Source organism: Mus caroli, chromosome 12 (assembly GCF_900094665.2).
Source record: "Mus caroli chromosome 12, CAROLI_EIJ_v1.1, whole genome shotgun sequence".
In the NCBI taxonomy this organism is placed as follows: domain Eukaryota; kingdom Metazoa; phylum Chordata; class Mammalia; order Rodentia; family Muridae; genus Mus; species Mus caroli.
This window is the reverse complement of record NC_034581.1, coordinates 67,811,073-67,832,683: the sequence shown is the minus strand read 5'-3', so window position 1 is coordinate 67,832,683 and position 21,611 is coordinate 67,811,073. Positions and strand designations below refer to the sequence as shown.

At 37.2% G+C, this 21,611-nt stretch overlaps 1 protein-coding gene across 2 annotated transcripts in view; it reads right to left on the bottom strand.

Moving 5' to 3' along the window:
- The window catches only part of Mnat1 (MNAT1 component of CDK activating kinase), a 144,542-nt gene that overhangs the window by 42,332 nt on the left and 80,599 nt on the right, over nt 1–21,611 (bottom strand). Inside the window, exons 7-8 of one of the 2 annotated variants that reach the window (XM_029484436.1) lie at nt 8,670–8,791; nt 5,043–5,217 (exon numbers count right to left, since the gene is read on the bottom strand). In XM_029484436.1, the coding sequence (XP_029340296.1) occupies nt 5,058–5,217; nt 8,670–8,791 (282 nt within the window). In that variant the 3' untranslated portion in view covers nt 5,043–5,057. Of the gene's footprint in view, nt 1–5,042; nt 5,218–8,669; nt 8,792–21,611 lie in introns of those variants that run through there. The other variant, XM_021179201.2, reaches the window with a different exon arrangement.

The window sequence follows — 21,611 nt, the reverse complement described above, 5'->3', positions numbered from 1 at the left end:
AATGGGTGGGTAGGGAAGTGGGGGGCGCTATGGGGGACTTTTGGGATAGCATTGGAAATGTAATTGAGGAAAATATGTAATAAAAATATTAAAAAAAATAAAGAACTTAAATAAATAGGTATAAATGACAAAATTCTTTTACTCTTAGGTATTCAGTCCAAAGTAAAGAAAGCAAATATGCATATTCTGATAGAAATATTCCTATAAGACTTATTTAAAAGACCAGAGAAATTTGGAAACAACTCAAATCCTCATCACCAGGTGAGGGGACAAGCTGTGGTCCATACAAACAATGGGAAGCTACTCTGCAATACAAACTAATGAATCACTGATGAAGGTCACTATGCTGACTCAAACAAGTCAGACTAAAACAAAAGCATCTATTATTTATTTTATCTATACAATGCTAGAGGTGTAAAGGAATGTACAATTCAGAAAGCACAGTGGTGGGTTTCCTGGTGGGAAACTGAGAGGTCAGACGGAAAAAAATCACAAGTCAGAGCAGGAAACTTTCCAAGTCTACAGATCGCTTGTTCTCCTGGTTATGCTGACAAAAGCTCACCATCCCTATCCTTTAATCACACGGGTAAAGATAAGATATGATATGATATGATATGATATGATATGATAGGTTATGTTATGCTATGTTATGTTATGTTTTGTAAAGCTACTCAAAACTGTCTCAAAGAAAATCATTCTATCTTGAACTCACATGTAGGTTGAGTGGATCTTTTCATTTACATAAGGAAACATTATGACGTCCTTGTAACTTGATTTTTACTATAGATTGAACATGCTTTATCATCTTAGAAATTGATTCAATTATTTCTCACAATGCTAAAAAAAAAAAAAGACGGCAAAACAATAAGGATCACAATGTGATAGACTCACTTGAAAGATTACGCAATAGTTAAATGAATCACAACGACTATACCAATTCTCAGTTTCCTTAAAAAATTATAGTCCAGTTATGCACAACTTCACTAAGGTGGTATAAATACATTAAAGCATACTACATTCAGTCTCACTTAAGCTTTCAGAAAATATACTTAACTCGGAACCTTGTTCTCAGCTCATGATGGTAGAGAAGAACAATGCCAAGGAAGACACTTCACTATTTATAAGTAAGCCACACACACAAAGGGGTGAGGGGAGTCTGTTATAACAGCTATAGTTATAGGAATAACAAGAATCATGTAAGTAAACACCTCAGATAGATTCACCCAGGCGAATCTTCTCAAGCTAAAAATGTAGTTAATTACTAATAATGTGTGTTGTATATGCATGTCTATGCACATGTTTATGGATGCATTTAACTGTATGTGCGCATGTGGAGGTCAAAAGTCAACACTAGGGACCTTGTTCTACCATTCACCACCATATTTTTTTTCCAGGAAAGGTAAATCTCTATTTTAACATAACAGTGTGTACACTCTTACAAGAGGGCAACACACAGTATTTTGCTATAACAAATTTTGTTTTAGGTCACTGTGGTAATAAAATCATAACAGCTTTAAGCTTTGATTCAGATAATATTTAGATATGAGTTTATACTGCAGATAGATAGATAGATAGATAGATAGATAGATAGATAATAGACTGATAGGCTGACATACACCCATACATTTAGCTCATCTAATTGCTTTACCAAGTTATTTATATGACTCTAAGTATTACTCTGCTTAACACTTAAAGTTATATAAAAAACAAAACCCATTTTGATATATAAAAGAATGCTAGAATAAATGTTTAGCTACTGTAACTACAAAGTGAGCCTCCCTCCCTTAGCGTAGTTGTGATGTTTAATGCCTGCATATCTATTAAGTCATTACAGCATTTCCTGACACACAAAAGGAGCTTGTTAACTTGGATTCTGTATGGTTGAAGTATTTCTCAAATATGCCTTCTTTTTATTTTATTTGCTATTTAAAACAAATTTTAATTTAAATATATTTTGATCATATTCTTCCCCTCACCCAAGTTCTTCCAGGTCCTCTTCCCCTCCCTATCTACCCAAGTTAAGATCTTTCACGAAAAATGAACATGAACACAATACTACAAAACCCCCCAGAATGAAGAAAACAAATTAAAATATCCCCCCCAAACCAAAACAACAACAACAAAAATCCATGCTGTACCAAATAAAAGGACACACAAGAAACTGTCTCTCAATGACCTGAACGTCACTGCTTGGCTAGGCCGCCTGCCCAGTGACCACCACAGTTCAGGATGGATGTTATTCCACAAAAATTGGGAACAAGAAGGGCAATCGTATACCCTGTTAAAGGAATATATATCAACATTTACCGTAAGAACTTGATATCATGTCTAGATACTATAAGCAAGTGTATGTACATGCAGAATTCTGGACTAAAGAAAACCATATGAAAATGAACAATTAACTGGACTGGTCCTTTTAACTGATGCTCATGAACCTAAATATGAGTCTCTTATGATTATAGAGAAGATGGCAGTCATCTCTTGAGACATATTAAAAGCAATTTATAATTTACAATGTACCAAATTTTGATATCACAAAAGGAGTAAAAGATAATATTAAATGCTAGACATTATTATTTGTATATTTGGAATTCTGGTTTCATACCACATCTTTACACAGAAAAAAAAAAAAAAAAAAAAAAAAAAAAAAAGAGGGAAAAAAAAGCCAGGTACAATAAAAAACTCAAAATCTTTAAGATATAAAGATATATCTGAAATCTGTACTTAGCCTACACAGGATACAATATTCATTTTCTGTGTGACTATCAATCGTTTGGCTGGAGTCAAAGGGTATTATCAATTTTGGTTATACACATAACAAATAAGAACATACGGAATAACAATCTGGATGTGCCATTTAAACCCTTGTTAATTTAGCTGACAAATATGGTCTTTCACTCTTCACTTATTCATAAAATAACTTTAAAAATAAAACAGTGTTCATTAGACACATATGGTAGGGAGAGCTATTTTTCCCATTGAAATGGGCATCCCATGGAGTACTGTAAGGTCAGTTACAGTCCAATGACAGTGGAAAGTGAGAGGCTCCTCTGTTTGCTGGAGGCTATGCCGACCTGTACTCATATGCAGACCCCTGGACATAAAAACAACCATTGTTATTTTAGGCCAGAATATTAAGAGGCATTTTCTTCTGTTTTGTTCCCTGGTATTTTCTCGGCACCCAAAAGTCTAACTGTCCCACAGTAAATACACCATAAAGACCTGCTGAGCGATAGGCACATGAGAAACAAAACAACGATATTACTAAAAATTCAGTTTCTTAAAACCCTGAAAAGACTAAAAAGTTTCATTTTTCAATGGAGACAACCTTATATACGGTCTATAGGGTCTAACAAATTGTAGAGTGAATTGGGAAGAATAAATAGCCAAATTCCAACAGTAAACTGACCTTGCTCTTTGGAGTCCTATTAAAAAAAATAAAGCCAACTGTATATCACTGTGACAATTTATTAAACTTGGAGCTGCTTTTCTGAGATTAAATTTTAGAATATATCTCATTACATATTTTAATTAGTATTATGATTTAATATTGTTAAAGTCTTAACTACAAACTCTGACTCTGAGACAGACTGCATAATTACATTTCCTCAGTGACCTGCAGTCTCGTGAGCATTTACTCTAGACTAAACAGCTTCATTCAGCTGCCCTGCGTCTGACTGGTGATGAAAGACGCTTGTTTGACAACTGCTTCAAGCGGAAACATATTTTTCCATGATTGCATAAAAAGAGACTTAAAGCATACCAGACTACAGCCAGAGCAGCAGCTAGAGCACAAGGTTCACGCTGATTTCTAAGCTGACTTTTAATTCAAATACCAACAAAAACAGAAATGAGTGAGTGAAACAGGAGGGGGGGAGAGAGAATGAGAGAGAGACAGAGAGAAAACACGAGAGAGAGTGCCCAAGCTAGCTTAGAAATACTTCAACAATTATAACCAAGTATAGTATAAATTATGTTAATACATATAAAAACTGTAATTTGTGATGTTTGTGTTTGCCTAGGGTTTTTTCTTTGCTTTTAAGATGCTAAACTCTGTAAAACTACTATATTAACTTAAATGACTAGCATAAGAAGTAAACATAAAACACTGTTTGTCTATTGTTGAGCAAGCAAGTCACATATTACTTTCAACAGGCAAAGCCCTTTGACCAAAGTATACATAGCAAGCCATACTCTCCCTTGCAGAATTTCAAATATAATCAACAGTTAAAATTCTTTTTTTTTCTAGGAAAAAGCACAGTGACAGTGATGGCAGATGACACAAACAGTCACTGCTGTGATGTGGCTGTGGCTGCGCATGCTATGCATTTGTCAACACTCATGGCAACGTAGATGTGAAGCAGGAATGTGTACATTATTCTTTAATGAAGCTGCTAAATAACATCTTATTTTACGTGATACTGTTTTAAGGCATTATAGATTGCCATCAACTATTTCATTAACAGAAACCTGAACTAATCCATTTAAAACAAATTTAAGAACTGAGATTCAGCCTTTCAAAAATACTACTTTAAACAACAATCTAGAAAAACATAAAGAAGCAGGCGTACACGCACACAATGTGTGAACACATAATGATAATAAGATGTTTTTTCAAGAAGATATATACATGGCTGCTAAATACTTAAAGATACTCAACATCACTAGTCACCTAGGAAATGCCCACTGCTCAACTACAATGAGTGGCCATCTACATATATTAATACAGTTACCATTTAGCAGAGTGTTGGTAGAGAAATAAGAAAAAATGGAATGCTGGTACTCTATTCCTACTTAGGGAAAACAATTCAGCTTTGTTGGAGAACAGTGTGGAGGTTCCTTATACAAAACTAAAACTGAACTATCCAGTGACCCTGCAACCTTACTTTGGATCTCTATCTAAAAGCAGTAAAAGCAGGTCCCTGTTTGTGAACACCCTACTGCAACACCCAGCCTCATAGCCAAACTATTCTTCATAACCAAGAGATAGATACCATTCATATGTCCACAGAGAGCTGAATGGAGGAATAATAGTGGTATGAACATACTGCATGCCGTTATTTAACCTGAAATGGTCTGTTACACTCTTCAACAGGACTCACATTTGAGGATATGATGCTATGTGATAGGAGCTTAGTTCTACTGCCTAGTTTACAGCATTCACTAAAGAGAGATCCTATGTGGTTCCATTTTATGAGACATTTAGAGTTGTCAGATCTAGGAGACAAAAAGGCACGGGGAAGGAAGGAGAATTAAGATGTCATATCTAATAGAGTTTCTGTATTACAAAAGAAAAAGTTCTAGAGATAGTACAGATAATGGGTTACACAACAATATGAAATGACTTAATAACACTAAATTGTCTAATCAACTTCATAAAATAGCCTACTGTATGTGTCTGTTACCTCACCTAAAGAAACAGGTCATTTAGAGGGTCTAACATATGAAACCAGAGGTATAGGATCAAAACAGAACATATGGAAGAAGAACTATGTGAAGAGATAATAGTTAGGGTCATTGCAAAATTAGAACAATAAAATGCAGATCAAACAAACTCAAACTCTTAACATTTAATGCACTTTAATATTTTCAATTGAGTTCTTCACACTATGTACGTTGTAAGTGCTCAGTAGAAAGTGACCAGTGGTAATCACAGGGGTCAGTATTGATCTACATATAGCATTTATAGCATTATAGAAATTTCTATTGCCTAGTTAACAATAGTTAAACTTTTACCATTACATTACATTTTAAAATAAGATTTGTTTTATGAATCTCATGTGCATGTGTGTGTACAAGTATGTATGTACATATATCACTTGTGTTCAGAACCTGTAGATACCAGATCTATAGGTGGGCGGCTAACAATCCAAAGTGGGTGCTGGGAACCAAATAAGGGTCCTCTGCAAGAGCAACAAGTGCTCTAACTGCTGAGTCAGTTCTTTAGGCCACACAGTTAACCCATGATGTCATTAAGATTATATCTATTTATAGTATATTATATTGTCAGGCTATTTTCTATTTTTTCTATTTCTTATTTTTTCTTTTCCTACCTTTTATTAAGCATTTACTTTTTCAATTTTCATGTATGGGGCACATGGGTGTGTGTGTGTGTGTGTGTGTGTGTGTGTGTGTGTGTGTGGTGTGTCAATGCTGCTTGCATGTGGGTGTTCATATATGTGGAGGTCAAATGTTGATGTTAAAAATCATCCTCTCTCATTCCTCCACTGTATTCAGCGAGGCAGGCTCTCATCATGAGATCAACTCCAGAGCTTGCCAATATAGCTGGTCCCATTAATCAGCTTGCTCAGGGATCCCTTATCTCTAGCAGCTGAGCCTAGCATTATCACACCCACCCGTATTTATGAGGCGTCTAGGAGTCCGACCTCTAGACCTCATGCACAGGAAGCAAGATCTCTAACTGTTGAGCCACCTTCTTTGCTCTAACTACAGTGCCTATGAACTTACTGATACTCCGGTTAGGTTGAACAGCTACTTATTCCTGTTTTGCTATAAGATGCTACAGTAGTAAACGTCTCTCTCCTTCCTGTCCTTTACCACTACTCTGAGGCCACTCGGATTGCTCAGAGACTAACAACCTGAATTCAAAGCCATGTGGTGGAAGAAGAGAACTGACTCCCCTCACCTCCACATGAGCACCATGTACCATAGTACACGGTTCATGGTTCTCTCTCTCTCTCTCTTTCAATAAATAAATATTTTTAACCCAAACCACTTTAATTTTCCATGTAATAAACCCAATAATGCACTTCTATTATTTATGATCATTTCCATGATCTCATAAATGTAGTTTTTATAACAAATTTATAAGAAAATATAAAACTCTTTAACAGAGAAGGGTTTGTTTTAAATACTTAATCTTTATTGACATTAAAGATTCTATGGAAAGATTAAAAATGATAGTTGTGGCTGATGGTAATTCAGCCAAAGTTTTTTTAAACCAACGTCTGTGCTACATATAACTTTTCTATGTCATAAAATATAGTATTCATGGGGATAGAAGGATAATACCTCAGTGAGTGAAGTGCTTGCCATACACACGTGAGTATCTGAGTGCAATCACTAGAACCAATGCAAAAGTCCAGAGTGCTACCTGCTAGTGATCCCACTGGAGAGATGATGCAGGTTAGCCTGATCAGTGAGGCCCAGGTCCCAGTGCTCTCCTATCTCAGAAGATAAAGTTGATGGCTTCTGAAGAATAGCACCCAGGGTTGACCTGTGGCCTCCACACACATGTACACACATGTGCACATGCAGCTGCACACACACACACACGCACAGACATACTCCTCCTATAATGCATGTATACCTTATGTCCTCATGCTGTAAAACAGATAGCATATAGGAAACTATAAATAAGTTTGCTGTTTTGAGGGAGTTTTAGATTCTCTATTTTGTTGGCTTCATATTTAGAGATCATAGGATTTTAAGATAACATAGAACTAAATTTTATCAATCCTTAAGAGCCCCCCAATAGTGGATGTGATGGTTTGTATTTGCTTGACCCAGGGAGTGGCACTATTTGGAGGTGTGGCCTTGTTGGAGTAGGTGTGGCTTTGTGGGAGTAGGTGTGTTATTATGGGCTATAATAACCTAAACCTAGCTGCCTGGAAGCCTTCAGATGAAGATGTAGAACTCTCAGTTCCTCCTGTACCATGCCTGCCTAGATGGCACCCTGCTCCCACCTTGATGATAAAGGACTGAACCTCTAAACCTATAAGCCAGCCCCAATTAAATGTTGTCCTTTATAAGCCTTGCCTTGCTCATGGTGTCTCTTCACAACAGTAAAACCCTAACTAAGACAGTGGATAATCAAATAATATGCCATTTTCACTTTAGGTCTACATTAGAGCCTCAGTAATCATATGTAGAATATCATCCATCATCTTCAAGGTGTGGTTTTTAGCCTGAGGACACATACAGGTTTTATTATATATTTACTATTTCTTATCTCTGCTGCTATCGTTGTTAATTTTAATTACTTGGCCTCATTTTATGTATTGTTTTTATTTCATATTATATTCTTTTGTTCAGAAACACAATTTCTGAGCCAGCCTTCTATTCAATAGTTTACACTGAAGAAAACCAGACCAAAAAACGATCCTTTACATCCAGCATCATCTGTGTCTGGACTTCTCAAGTATACATACTTCTAAACTTCATTTGCTCCAAAAAACTATCATTATTGCTCACAAATGGCATGATCAAGTTTATTTCACAAAAGGAAACATACAGTTCAACTGCTAGCCACTGGCTACATTATACCTCCTGAAAAAATGTGCCATAGCTCAACTCAGCTCATAAAAGTCTAGTTTCAGCAAAGATAGAGGACAGTGATTAAACCTATTATCTTTTATAGGAAGGTACTGAATTCATATTTTCACTGACTTGTTACTTACTAAGGTTATTAATCTTTGATTCAAAGAAGCAAGTGGTAAGCTAAAACAGCCACTTCAGGTATGTCTGCCTAAGACAGCCTCAGAAGGAGAATGCCTGCATCCAGTCCTGAGCTCAAGAGCCTGGTGAAGGCACTGAAAAGTCGATATACTAAGTAAAACTTAGAATTACGTCTTACCGACTTTTGAGAAGCAGGATTCAGTTCTGTAAGTAAAGCCCTCACAATCACGGAAAGTGCTTCTGGTGCTTACCCAAGCCGTCCTAAGAGCTCTTGCTCAGGAACTTGTGGGCCACAGGTCTCTATCTGCAGGGGCTGATACTCATAAAGAGCTTCTTCCAGCTTTTGGATTGGTGCTAATGAAATCTGTTGACCCTATAAGAGAAATAAAGAAAATACATTTTAATAATATTTTCATATTGTCATTTGTAGTCATTTTCAAGAGATGGCTACGTATTGAGGATTACCCGCTGCTCGTGCGGAGGATAGTTCAGTTCCCAGCACCCACACTGGGCAGCTCACAACTTCCTGTAACCCCAGTTCCTGAGGATCCATCGCCCTCTCCTGGTCTCTTGTGGCACTGCACTCATGCGTATTCCCACACACTGATCCATACATAGACAAATAACTAAAAATGTAAAATAAAGTCTATTAAAATTTTTAATAAAATAGCTATTAGTGTTATTATTCTACGAGTATAATGTAGTAACATCACAAACCACATTCTATAATTAATATAATTTAATTTAATGAAAGAAAATGAAATCTACCATTAAATATAAATTTTGCTTTCATCAGTATTATCACTAGAACTAAGCAAAATAGAAGTTCAGTTCAACCTTACATTTCCTACTTTCTATAAAATTTATGACAGATTTGGTAATCAGTGTTTTGTTTTGTTTTAAAGTTCTAACTAGGGAAAGGGGCTATTAAAATTACTTCTGCAAACTGCTGTCACATGTCTTTGTTCTTTACAATAAAATCAAGCCTACCAAATGAGTACTATATGTGCATATATACACATACAATATAAAAAATTTTATTTCTCTTTTCTAGTGTGTATGAAGGGAATGACAGTGTACTCACATACCTAAATAAAGTCTTTAAAAATCTCTGATAAAAACTAAATTCAATTGAACATCTAGGTATTTTTCTGAGAAGAAAGAACTACTAGGTCAGTATCCAAGAATCTTATCTGAATACAAGTATATAAAAACAAATATCACTCAGCCCATCTACATATGATTTCCAAATTGGCCTTCTAACATTTGATCCATCTTTTCAAGAAAAATACAATAAAAATAAAAAGTGGTATCTACTTAAGTTCAGACTGTGTCTTAATAATTCATATGAAGAAATACACAAGGTTTTAAGTAGGTAATGCTCAACAGGTGCGTTATGGCAAAGGGCTGGTGAAATGGCTCGGCAGATTAAGGCTCTTTCTCTCCAGGTCCAATGGCCTTTGTTCATCCTCCAGAGTACACATGGAGAAAGGAAGGAACCAGTTAATGGAGAGTTGTCCTCTGACCTCTTTATATGCACTATGGCACTCTTGTACACACATACATACATACATACATACATACATACATACATTACACACACACACACCCAATGTAACAAAAAAAATCTAATGGCTTTCTAAATGTAAGATAGTTATTGTGACATCCCTACTATAGTAATGTGATATTACTGTAAACTATCAAGAAAATTATTCAGATTAAGGAAGTTCAACTATATGATAAATATGTTACACAAAAACTAATCTGGCTGTATATCATAGGGTGCAGTATAGCTTTAAGTGATATAGAAAATCCAAAGGAGGTACGGGCACCAGCTGTACCTGAAGGGTTAACTCTGAAGCCACCAGCAGGAGAACTTAAGTGCCTGTCAGCACCCAGCAAGCAAGGGAATGTATCTGCTGAAACAGCAAGGCACACCACTGAAGACTTCACATGGTGCAGTACCTCAGTGGTGCCTCAGACATGGTTAAGCTTGCCTATCAATTTGACTGGATCTAAAATTCAACTACGCAGAAAGGCTCTAATCACACTTGTGAGGGGTTTTCTCTACTAGGTTAAAGTGGAAAGACAAACGCGCAATGCGGGCAGCACTAGCATGTGTAGAAGTAGATCCGAGGGAAAGCTTTTACTTTTTCCCTGACTGCCTTTGCATTCTCCCTGGTGAGTCCATCTACCCCATTTCCAAGTCCATTCACCCACTCTCAAGTCTACCCACCCCACTCTCCAGTCCATCCACCCAGTTCCCCTGTCCATCCCCTGCTGCCAGTGCTCTAATTACTCTTACTGTCCTTCAAGAACATCAAAACCCAGCTTCCTCTGCATTTCAATATGGACTGAAGACCAGCGGCTGTTGAGGAACACACGAGCACCCAACTGAGACTGCTGGGGCATGCACCCTGGTAGATGAACCACCTATGGCTTTCCAGCCTCTCCCATATGACAGCTATCGCAGGCCTCCTCTGACTTTTGTATGTAAGTCAAATAAATTACCTTTTAATGTATATGACTATTGACTCTGTCCCTCTAAAGAACACTGGCTAGTACACTTACAGATGTCTTAAGGAGAAAAAGAGGAAGGAAGAAAATGTCAAAGGGAGAAGTGGAGGAACCCTTTCTCTCAGCTCTCAACCAGGCGATACACAAGAGGCCATGATGGAAAGGTCCCTTCTGAGTTAGCATATCTTGGTAACCCTAGACCCTCAGTGAATCATACATACTCTCTAGAAATTCCAAGAAGTATCATGAGATCTAATACTGAAACCTGGCCAGCAGAATTACCTGTAGACCTTGGGGACAAACCACACACTGTTCAGTTTGATAGAAACCTGGTCAGAGACAGAGTCCGTAAAGGAACAGACTCAGGTTCCAAGCAGTGTGTCGGTACTATGAAGGGTGTTCACTTTTTCCACAATTACTCAGAAGCATGCCTGGACACCAGGCTACAGCAACAGAACAAGGAATTAAGAGATAAAAATAGGGAATAAAGAAGACAAAGTATCCTTATTTGCAGATACGACTTTATACATAAAAGATCCTAAAGACCCTACCAAACAACAGGATAAACACTTTAAAAGTGGCAGGATATAAAATTAACATACAAAAATCAGTAGTTTTTCTATATACCAATAACATGCCCAGAAGGAAATCAGAAAAACAACTTCACAGTTGTTTCAAAAAATAAATAAGGAAAGATCTAACAAAAAAGTGAAACAAGACTTCTATAATGAAGTATTAAAACGCTGAAGAAAAAAATGGAAGAAGACAGTAGAGAATGGAAAGACCTCCCATGGATCTCTCTCTGTCTCTCTCTGGGTCTTTGTGATCTCTGTGTGTATGTGTCTCTGTCTGCCTTTCTCTCTCTCTCTCTCTCTCTATCTCTATCTCTCTCTCTCTCTCTCTCATTCAGTATGGTTTTTTGAGACAGGACTCTCTGTGTATCCTTGGCTGCCCTGGAACTTCCTCTCTGTAGAACAGGCTGGCCTTGAACCTAGAGATCTGCCTGCCTCTACCTTCTGAGTGTTAGGACTAAAGGTGAGAATCAGTCACCATTCCCAGCTCTATCAAAATCTCAATGTCATTCTTTTTAAATTTAGTATTGTTTAAGATTTATTTTTATCTTTTAATTATGTGTTATGTTTGTGTCTGTGGTACATATAAATGCAGATGCCCTTGAAGTCCAGATAAGTGTATCAGATCCCCTGGAGCTGGAGTTCCAGGTGATTGTGAACAGCAGCCTGATATGGGTGCTGGAACCCCAATTCTGGTCCCCTGCAAGAACAGTAAGTTCCCTTCACCATTGAAGCAAATCTCTAGTCTCTCGATGCCCAGCAATAAAAATAATCTGAGTGACCACCAACTCATGAAGGAATGAACAGAATGTAGTATAGCCCTCATAAAATATGCTAATGAATGTTAAGGAATGAAGTTTGACTATGTGCTACAACATGGATGAACTACAGGACAGCATACTCTAACAGCTTTTATGTATATGAAATGTCCAGAAAGAATAAAACTGCAGAGACAAAGTGCACACTACAATTGTTACAGGCTAAGAGCACTTAGTGTGCTGTGATTCCAAATGAGTGTAAGATGCCTTCTTTTGTTTGTTTGTTTGTTTGTTTGTTTGTTTTTTTCGAGACAGGGTTTCTCTGCGTAGCCCTGGTTGTCCTGGAACTCACTCTGTAGACCAGGCTGGTCTTGAACTCAGAAATTCGCTTTCCTCTGCCTCCCAAGTGCTGGGATTAAAGGTGTGCACCACCACACCCGGCCTATAAGATGCCTTCTTAAAGTAATGAAAAATATGTTCAGTTTGACTTACAGAAATTATTGCAGCATTCTGTAAACTAATTAAAATTCACTGAATCATAAAATTAAAATAAGTTATAGCATGATAGAATTGTATTTTTTCTAGAGTTTAAAGCAGATCTGGACCAGTGCCCTGAGCAGACCTTGGGCGCGAACTCCACAACCAGTTCCATAACAGGCAGAGGAAGACCCACTCCCAGGCGCTCCAACACTCCCAGGATCACAGGATCAGAGGTTAGGAGGACACAACATCTGTCCCAACACCAGAAGTATCTAGGACCAGTGAGACCCAGGCACCCAGGAACTCCGCCAGACCAGTGGCATAGGTTCCCTCCTGTCTGAGCCAGTGCATACTCCACAGCCAGTCCCACAACACCCAGAGGAAGAACCACTCGCAGGCGCTCTAACACGCCCAAGACCACAGGATTCCAGGATCCCAGGAGCTTGGTCACACCAGGATCTCAGGGTCCCAGAGGCAGCTTGACTCCCAGGAGCTCTGACACATGCAGGTTCTCAGGATCCTAGGATCCCAGAGACAGCTGGACTCTGAGGAGTTCTGACACAGGAAAGACAGGCTCCAGTCAGATATAAATAGAGCAGGTAGCACTAGAGATAATCAGATGGCAGGAGGCAAGCATGAGGATATAAGCAACAGAAACCAAGGTTACTTGGCATCATCAGCTCCCAATTCTCCCACCATAGCAAGTCTTGGACAGACCTTCACATCAGAAAAGCAAGATTCAGACCTAAAATCACTGCTCATGATAATGATAGAGGAATTTAAGAAGGACATAGATAACTCCCTTAAAGAAATACAGGAGAACACAAGAAAACAGCTAGAAGTCCTTAAAGAGGAAACATAAAAACCCCTTAAAGAACTAGAGGAAAACACAATCAAATAGGGTGAGGAAAAGAACAAAACCATCTAACATCTAAAAAAGGAAACAGAAACCATAAAGAAATCACAAAGGGAGACAACCCTGGAGTTGGAAAATCTAGCAACAGAATACAAGAGATAGAAGAGAGAATCTCAGGTGCAGAAGATACCATAGAAAACATTGACACAACAATCAAAGAAAATGCAAAATGCAAAAAGCTCTTAATCTAAAACATCCAGGAAATCAGGACACAGTGAGAAGACTAAACTTAAGGATAATAGGTATACAAGAGAGTGAAGATTCCCAACTTAAAGGGCCAGTAAATATCTTCAAAAAAAAAAAAAAAAAAAAAAAAAAAAAAAAACTTCTCTAACCTAAAGAAAGAGGTGCCCATGAACATACAAGAAGCCTACAGAACTCCAAATAGACTGGACCAAAAAAGAAATTCTCATCATATAATAATCAAAACACCAAAATGCACTAAAGAAAGAAAGGATATTAAAAGCAGTAAGGGGAAAAAAACATCAAATAACCATTCTAATATCAAATAAAATCAACTGTCAAACAAAAGTTATCAAAAAAAAAAATAAGGAAGGACACTCCATACTGGTCCAAGGAAAAATCTACCAAGATGAACTCTCAATTCTGAACATCTACACTCATACACATTCATAAAAGAAACTTTACTAAAGCTCAAAGCACACATTGTACCTTACACAATAATAGTGGACGACTTCAACACCCCACTCTCATCAATGGACAGATCATGGAAACACAAACTAAACAGAGACACAGTGAAACTAATAGAACTTATGAACCAAATGGATTTAACAGATATCTATAGAACATTTCATTCTAAAGCACCTCACAGTACCTTCTCCAAAACTGACAATATAAATCAGTCACAAAATAGCCTCAACAGATACAAGAAGACTGAAATAATCCCATGCACCCTATCAGATCACCACAGATGAAGGCTGGTCTTAAATACCAACAAAAACAACGGAAAGCCTACATACACACAGAAGCTGAACAATGCCCTACTCAATGATAACATGGTCAAGGAAGAAATAAAGAAATTAAAGATTTTTTAGAATTTAATGGAAATGAAGACACATCATACCAAAACTTATGGGACACAATGAAAGCAGTGGTAAGAGGAAAACTCATAGCTCTAAGTGCCTTCAAAAAGAAACTGGAAAGAGCTTACACTAGCAGCTTGACAGTACACCTAAAACCTGTAGAACAAAAAGAAGCAAATACACCCAAGAGGAGTAGATGGCAGGAAATAATCAAACTCAGGTCTGAAATTAACCAAATAGAAACAAAAAGAACTATACAAAGAATTGACAAAACCAGGAGCTGGTTCTTTGAGAAAATGAACAAAATAGATAAACCCTTAGCCAGACTAACCACAGGGCACAGAGACAGTATCCAAATTAATAAAATCAGAAATGAAAAGGGAGACATAACAAAGAATTATATCTTAAAATAATTATTTTGTTTGGTGAATATCAACAGTTGAAAATATTATGCATCATAGAAATATTATTGATAATTTTTCTCACTGTTGAAATTAGTATTTTCTTAATGTTTAACTTCAGAGTTTTTGCTATTTTGAAATTTTTAAAATAGACTTAGTGATAACCTTAATTTCTCTCCTAGTAAACTGATTGTTAGACAATGTGTACAGATATATAATACGTTTTAAATACTCTCTCACTATGTCAGGTGGTATCATATAAGGGCTTTTGAATAAATTTCTTAATGATTCATTTTTAATATTTTATGCTCTTTTACTATGCTTAACTCCCAGAGAATATTTTGTATGTTTTGAAACAATTTAGTATTCAATATTAGATATAGGATCCTCAGTTATGGATAGTATTAAATATTCATTAATGGTATTTTTAGGGTGTGAAAGGATATGAATATAGAAGTTGAACAAATTTTTTACATATTATTTGATTCTCAAAATACTCAATATTATTAATGTCTAATGTACAAAATGCATTTAAATCATAGAAAAATTAAGAAAAAATCCTAGAAAATTCAGACTGTTCTTCTGTAAAGCAGATGAACTGCTGCCTTGAGCCAGGGGCTAGAGCAGGGAGGAAAGGTGTCAAAAAAATTTTATTTATATATATATATATATATATATATATATATATATATATATATATAGAGAGAGAGAGAGAGAGAGAGAGAGAGAGAGAACTCTTTTAAGGTCTTGGAAATGTTTATTGATTTGATTGCAGTGTTGTGTTTACAAATATGTACATCAAAACTCATCTAATGGAAGCCAGGCATGGTGGTGCACTTGGTAGACAGAGCCAGCCTGATCTACAGAGTGAGTTCCAGGACAGCCAGGGCTGCCTAATGAGACACTGTCTTAAAACAAAACAAAAGAAACAAAAACAAAAAATTAAAAACTCAAATAGCTGTACACTTTAAATATATGCAGCTTATTGTATTAATTATATAGAGCTGAAATTTTAACAAAACAATCAAATAAATGTAGTAACCCTCCCACCCCCAAAAAAGAGTTTAAAGCAGTCAAATCAACCAGCATTTCTATTTCAAAATCCAGGTAGGAGTGTTCAGTAAAGTTAGCTAGGAATATAAAATGAAGCCAAGAGAAGCTATGCTATTTTTTTACCATCAAGTAATGAATGAAATCAAGAATTGGAAGAATGAAAGATTGGAGGAGGAGAAAATGTATGAAGAGTGGGGTTGATACACTGAGTCTTAAAAACAAAACAAAACTGGGCTTGGAGAGATGGTGCAGAGGCCTGGGCAGTAACCTCCTGAATGCGTTCCAGCAGTGGCAATGGTTTCTACTTGTATTCCTTCGGGTTATTTACATGGCACAGAAAAGAACAATGGCAATGAAGGTCTCAGTAACCAGCTCATCCCACAATGATAAATGCATCAAATTCAGCACAGTGTGTAGCATGGCTAGGAAACTGGGATCAAGAACTTTTCACTCTCTGGGCATTGAGTCACCTTAATTCTAAGGCTACTTCCAGAGACAAGTCTGCAGAAAGCCTTTGAGAAAAGTCAAATATGGTATTTCTGTACTGTTTCTATTCTGGTAAATGTCCTAATAAATTAAACACGTGTGCATATATGTATGCATATATGTGTTGGTATGGATTTTTAATGTTTTAAGAAGCAAGCAAGCTGAAAGAATATGCCTCGCACTGTGTATAAGCTACTTATTAGAGTCACATTTCTGTGGCAGTTCAGGTACTTTCAATTTATTTTAGGAACAAGCAGAGTAATTTCTGTACTTTGCTGTTCCGGTCATTCTGGGGTGATGTCAGCCTGTCATCACTGTAACAGCTGCACAGTAATAACTTCCTGCTAAACCATCATTTCATGGTAGGTACAATTCATCCCCACCCCTGACAGACACACAGAAATGACTTTTCCTCATTTTTCAAAACTTACAGTAACTGTCAAAGAACAAATGGAGGGCAGGGGTCTGAAGGCTAAAAGGGAACTATGTACTTACGTTGGTGTTGCCTCTAAAGTTGAATCAACTCAGGCAAACCACTGGAATTCTCTGAATCTCATTTTTGTTATCTATAATGAGGGTAGCCTGGTAAGAATCCATGATCACTAAGCAGAAATAAACCACTGCCTGTCCAAATATCATAAAAACAAACAAGGCTGTCCTCCAATTGAATGTATGTCTGGTCTACATATTTAAAAAAACAAAAAACCAAGCACTTATTTCTGTATTTACCAAATCTCTACTAGAATCAACAAACAAGGTAAATGTTTTAGAATGGGTAGAATATAACATTCTAATGGTGACTTATTCCTCGAATCAGCCTTTATGACCCTTTATCTTTTAAAACATGTTAGCTAACAACCTAAAATGTTTTGTTCTCAAACTACATTTGCAAAGTGCGAAAGGAGGTTCCAACCTGTATACACTGAGGCAGGTCATCAGCAATGCTCTTTGGTAATATGCTTCAATCTGTCAAAGAATTCCTAGTATCTAGCTGAGCTTCCCCTTGTTCATCATTAGCAATCAAATGGTCCTAAGGAGCTATAGTATACTATTTTGGCCAAGACAAGATTTTAATAATGTTTCTTGTAAATTGGCTCTGAAATGCCATCATGATCTGTAGGGAACAATCTTTTTCATACAAATCCATTTGTAATGTCCACTCTCAAAACTCATCATTTTTTAGTGTTCAAATACTACATAGAAAAATGTCCTTTAATAATATCTCAACTCTACTTCTAGGTATGTATTGGTATACCAATATAAACTACTGCAAAAAAAATTTCAAAATTAAAAAGTAACTTATTTAGGAATGAAAGGTTAGGGGGTGGCTACCTGTAGGCTGTGTATTCAGGGAAGAGTGGGAGGATCACAGTAAGCCTGGGCACTATGGAGGGCAGGGCCACATAGCCAGACCTAGTCTCTGGGGAGGAAGGGCAGTGGGGAGGGAGGGAGGAGGGAAGAGAGAACCCATGGAATTTATGTGCTTTATTTCTGTTGTTTTAAGTTCATATTCTTTGGGCACTGACAAACAACACAGTGTTGAGAGAACTGTTTTTAATTCCTCCTCTGATGCTTGTCTTGCTGCTGGACTAGAATTTGTTGCCAAGAGGACATAGTGTCCAGCAAATCATGTCTGTTTCTATAAAAAGACCAGAAAAGAAAAACATCAAGGGAGACTATCTGGTGAGACAAAAACCTCTTTCCTTAAAAAGACTGTGCTAATTTTTTTTTAAATACAGTATTTGCCAGAAATGTCAAAATGAGCTTTTTAGGCAACAACATCTTAGCTGACTTGCTTTTCTTCCCTATAAGAGTGATTTCCAAGAAAGCATTGTTATTGTGACACCAGAAGTGAACTCAGAGTTAGCCAGTGGTGATGACAACCTGTACAGATATCCATTTGTGACTGCGATAAAATATAAAATTGGTTCATACAAAGTTACCTAAATGTATTTTCCTCTGTAGGCAAAACAAAAAACAAACAAACAAACAAACAAATATCAGTAAAGGCATAGTAAGACGGTATAAACGCTGAGTCACACACACCCCATGTCTGGTGCAGAGCTTCATACATTAGCAATGTCGTTTCAAGCACACACAGGTGTTTTGTAACAGCCCTTTCAATCCTCTACCTCACCCACCCAAATAATGTATGACAGATCTCTTAGTTCTATTTAAGGGCTTTTGGGGATTTTTTTAAGGTGTTTTTCTCTCCGCCCACCCCAAGTTGGTTAGGTGGTTTTGGTTTTGGGTTTCTGTGTGTAACCCTGAATGTCCTGGAATTTGTTCTGTAGACCAGGCTGGCCTCAAGCTCACAGAGCTTTACCTGTCTCTTACGTCTGCCCCTCAAGTGATAGGATTAAAGGTGTGCACCACCACTGCCCAGCAAGATTTTTTTTTAATGTGCATTATGTGTATGTCTGGAGGTTATGGGGGCCAGCAAATAGCACTGGCTTATCTAGAACTGGAGTATATAAATAAAATCTCTTTATGTTTTTTGACATGGTGTCTCTGTGTACCCTTGGCTATCCTAGAACTCATTCTGTAGACCAGGCTAGCCTCAAACTCAGAGATCTGCCTGTCTCTGCCTCCTAAGTGCTGGGATTAAAGGAGTTTGAAACAAGCCACCATGCAGGTGCTGGGAACTGAACCCAGGTCCTTTGCACAAGCAGTTAGTGCTCTTTACTGCTGAGCCATCACTCTAGACCTCTACCCAGGCTTTAAACCCTTCACTGCCAAAGATACTAAGCATGTATCTATCACAGAAACATAATTTATTTATCAAATATTTGGCACATGGTAGACACTGTGAAGCTGTAATATAACATGAATCACCTGAATTAACCCTACTTTCAAATACTTATCAACATGTACAAATTAATGTGCTACAATATGGATTTATAGCCATTAATTATAAAGTATAAGGTTCTTATTTATGTATTAATATATAGGTTCTTTTAAAATTAAAATGATAAAATGTCATTGGCAGAAAATATTTACAATCTATTTCTAAAATACATTTAGACGTAGGCAAGCTGCATTGGTGCTGAGAAATAAACTCTAACTCTTATACATATATAGTTTTTCTTATATGTTTACTTTTCTTTGTATACTAAGTAAAAACAAGCTCCTCCTCTAACAGAAGTCATCAACACAAACTGATAATTTGTCAATCATTATAAGTTGTATATACTTTGAGATATGATCAACAAGACTATTTCAACGAAGAAGAACAACTCCTAGCAATGCTGAAATAAAGTGCCTTTAGGGAGCCACTTGGCTAATCAGTTCTTTAAGCTGCATTTCACTGAACCTCTGACAGCAAGCACTTCATGTTTACTCTATGGATTACAAAAGCAGCATACAGGAGTCACAGTCCTCTCAGGCTGGCCTCTGAAAGCCTATGTATCACTCAGCGTTAAGTGCAGCTCACACAAACACATAAGCATCTAACCTGTCACATGGTTTGCTTTAGGGTTTGTGTTTTTGTTTTAATTCTGGAGGATAAAACTAATTTTATTCTATAGACTTCATTTTATTTAAAAAATGTAAATTGAAGAGATGTATACTTAATAAAACAGTAACCTAAGGGCAATGAAAAGCCTAGCTTTCAAGTGCTTCTAAATTTTCCAGCTTGGTATTTTAACGCTGGTAAGTACTAACATATGACCAGTTGCTAGGACAGGTGCTGCCGCCAATCAGCTGCCTTTGCTGAGACACATTCTACAGATTACCACTTAATCTCCCACCGACAGCAACGGCTGCCTGTTGCTTCGATAAAATCACCACCGAAAATAAACATGGTCACCAAGACAAGAAAAAGTACTCAGATATAACTTTAGGCAGCACCCAGCTCAGCCTAGTTCTGCATCTCCTTATCTCCTTCTATTAAACCTCAGGCTTCCTTGCCTGGCTCTCACCACCTCTCCACAGGCTGTTTCTGAATTGTCTCTTCTAAAACTTTAGATAGATAGATAGATAGATAGATAGATAGATAGATAGATAGATAGATAGATAGATAGATAGGGTATTTCCTTTGCTGCTGTTGATAACCTGATCCTGTTAAAATCAAGAGAAATGGGACTTAGTGAAGACATGCACCTCTTACCATCTCACAACATCTGGTCTTGCACTGGAACTCACCTACAGTCCCCTGTCCCCATCCCAAGAAACTGTTCCTACACAATATCTCAGCCCACTGAACACAATTAGAACCACCAAATAAAGCACCTTCTCTACATCAGGGAAATTACGGGAAAATGACTGAAGATCTTTAAGAAGCCCTGCTACAAGGTGCTGATGAAGTTACTTTAAGTCCATTTGGAAACAGACCGAGAACCGTGCTCAGTTACTTTTATGATCTAACTATACTTTCAATGCCTGAAGTCAACCCTGATTGTTAAACAGCAAGTAGCACTAGGTTCTCCGGTGATTTGAAAGCCACGCTGACTCTGTTGCACATGCCTGTGACCACTGTGACCTCTACAAAGCAGTTGTGCGCTTTGCTGCAGTGCAAATCCTCACAGACAAGTTGAACCTGTTCTCTTTGGCACTGAGCCCTTTCGCTGAGCACACAGCTGAGATTTATTATACAAGGGGAACTGAGGGGCATTCTTGCACAACATTTATCCTTCACATATAGCCAAGTCTAATCTTTTACAACCTTTGAAGGCTCTTAAAGAAACAGTCTCTTAATTACAATGTTCCTTATTTGTCACTAATTGCAAGACATATTAAGATTCATTTGACATTGGGAAAAAGCTAGCATACAAAGCTATGTACTAAAGGTTGTGAAAATTAATCGCTTAACATACACTCGAAGCAGCAGCACTCTTAATCCTCAGATCCTCAAACAATTACCGGCCTTGATGTCTTTACAAGGTAAAGGTGATAAAAATCACTTTTCTAACCCTGTGCTTACAGACTACACGATAAGAAAATAGGTTTGTTTGTTACTGCTTTTAATC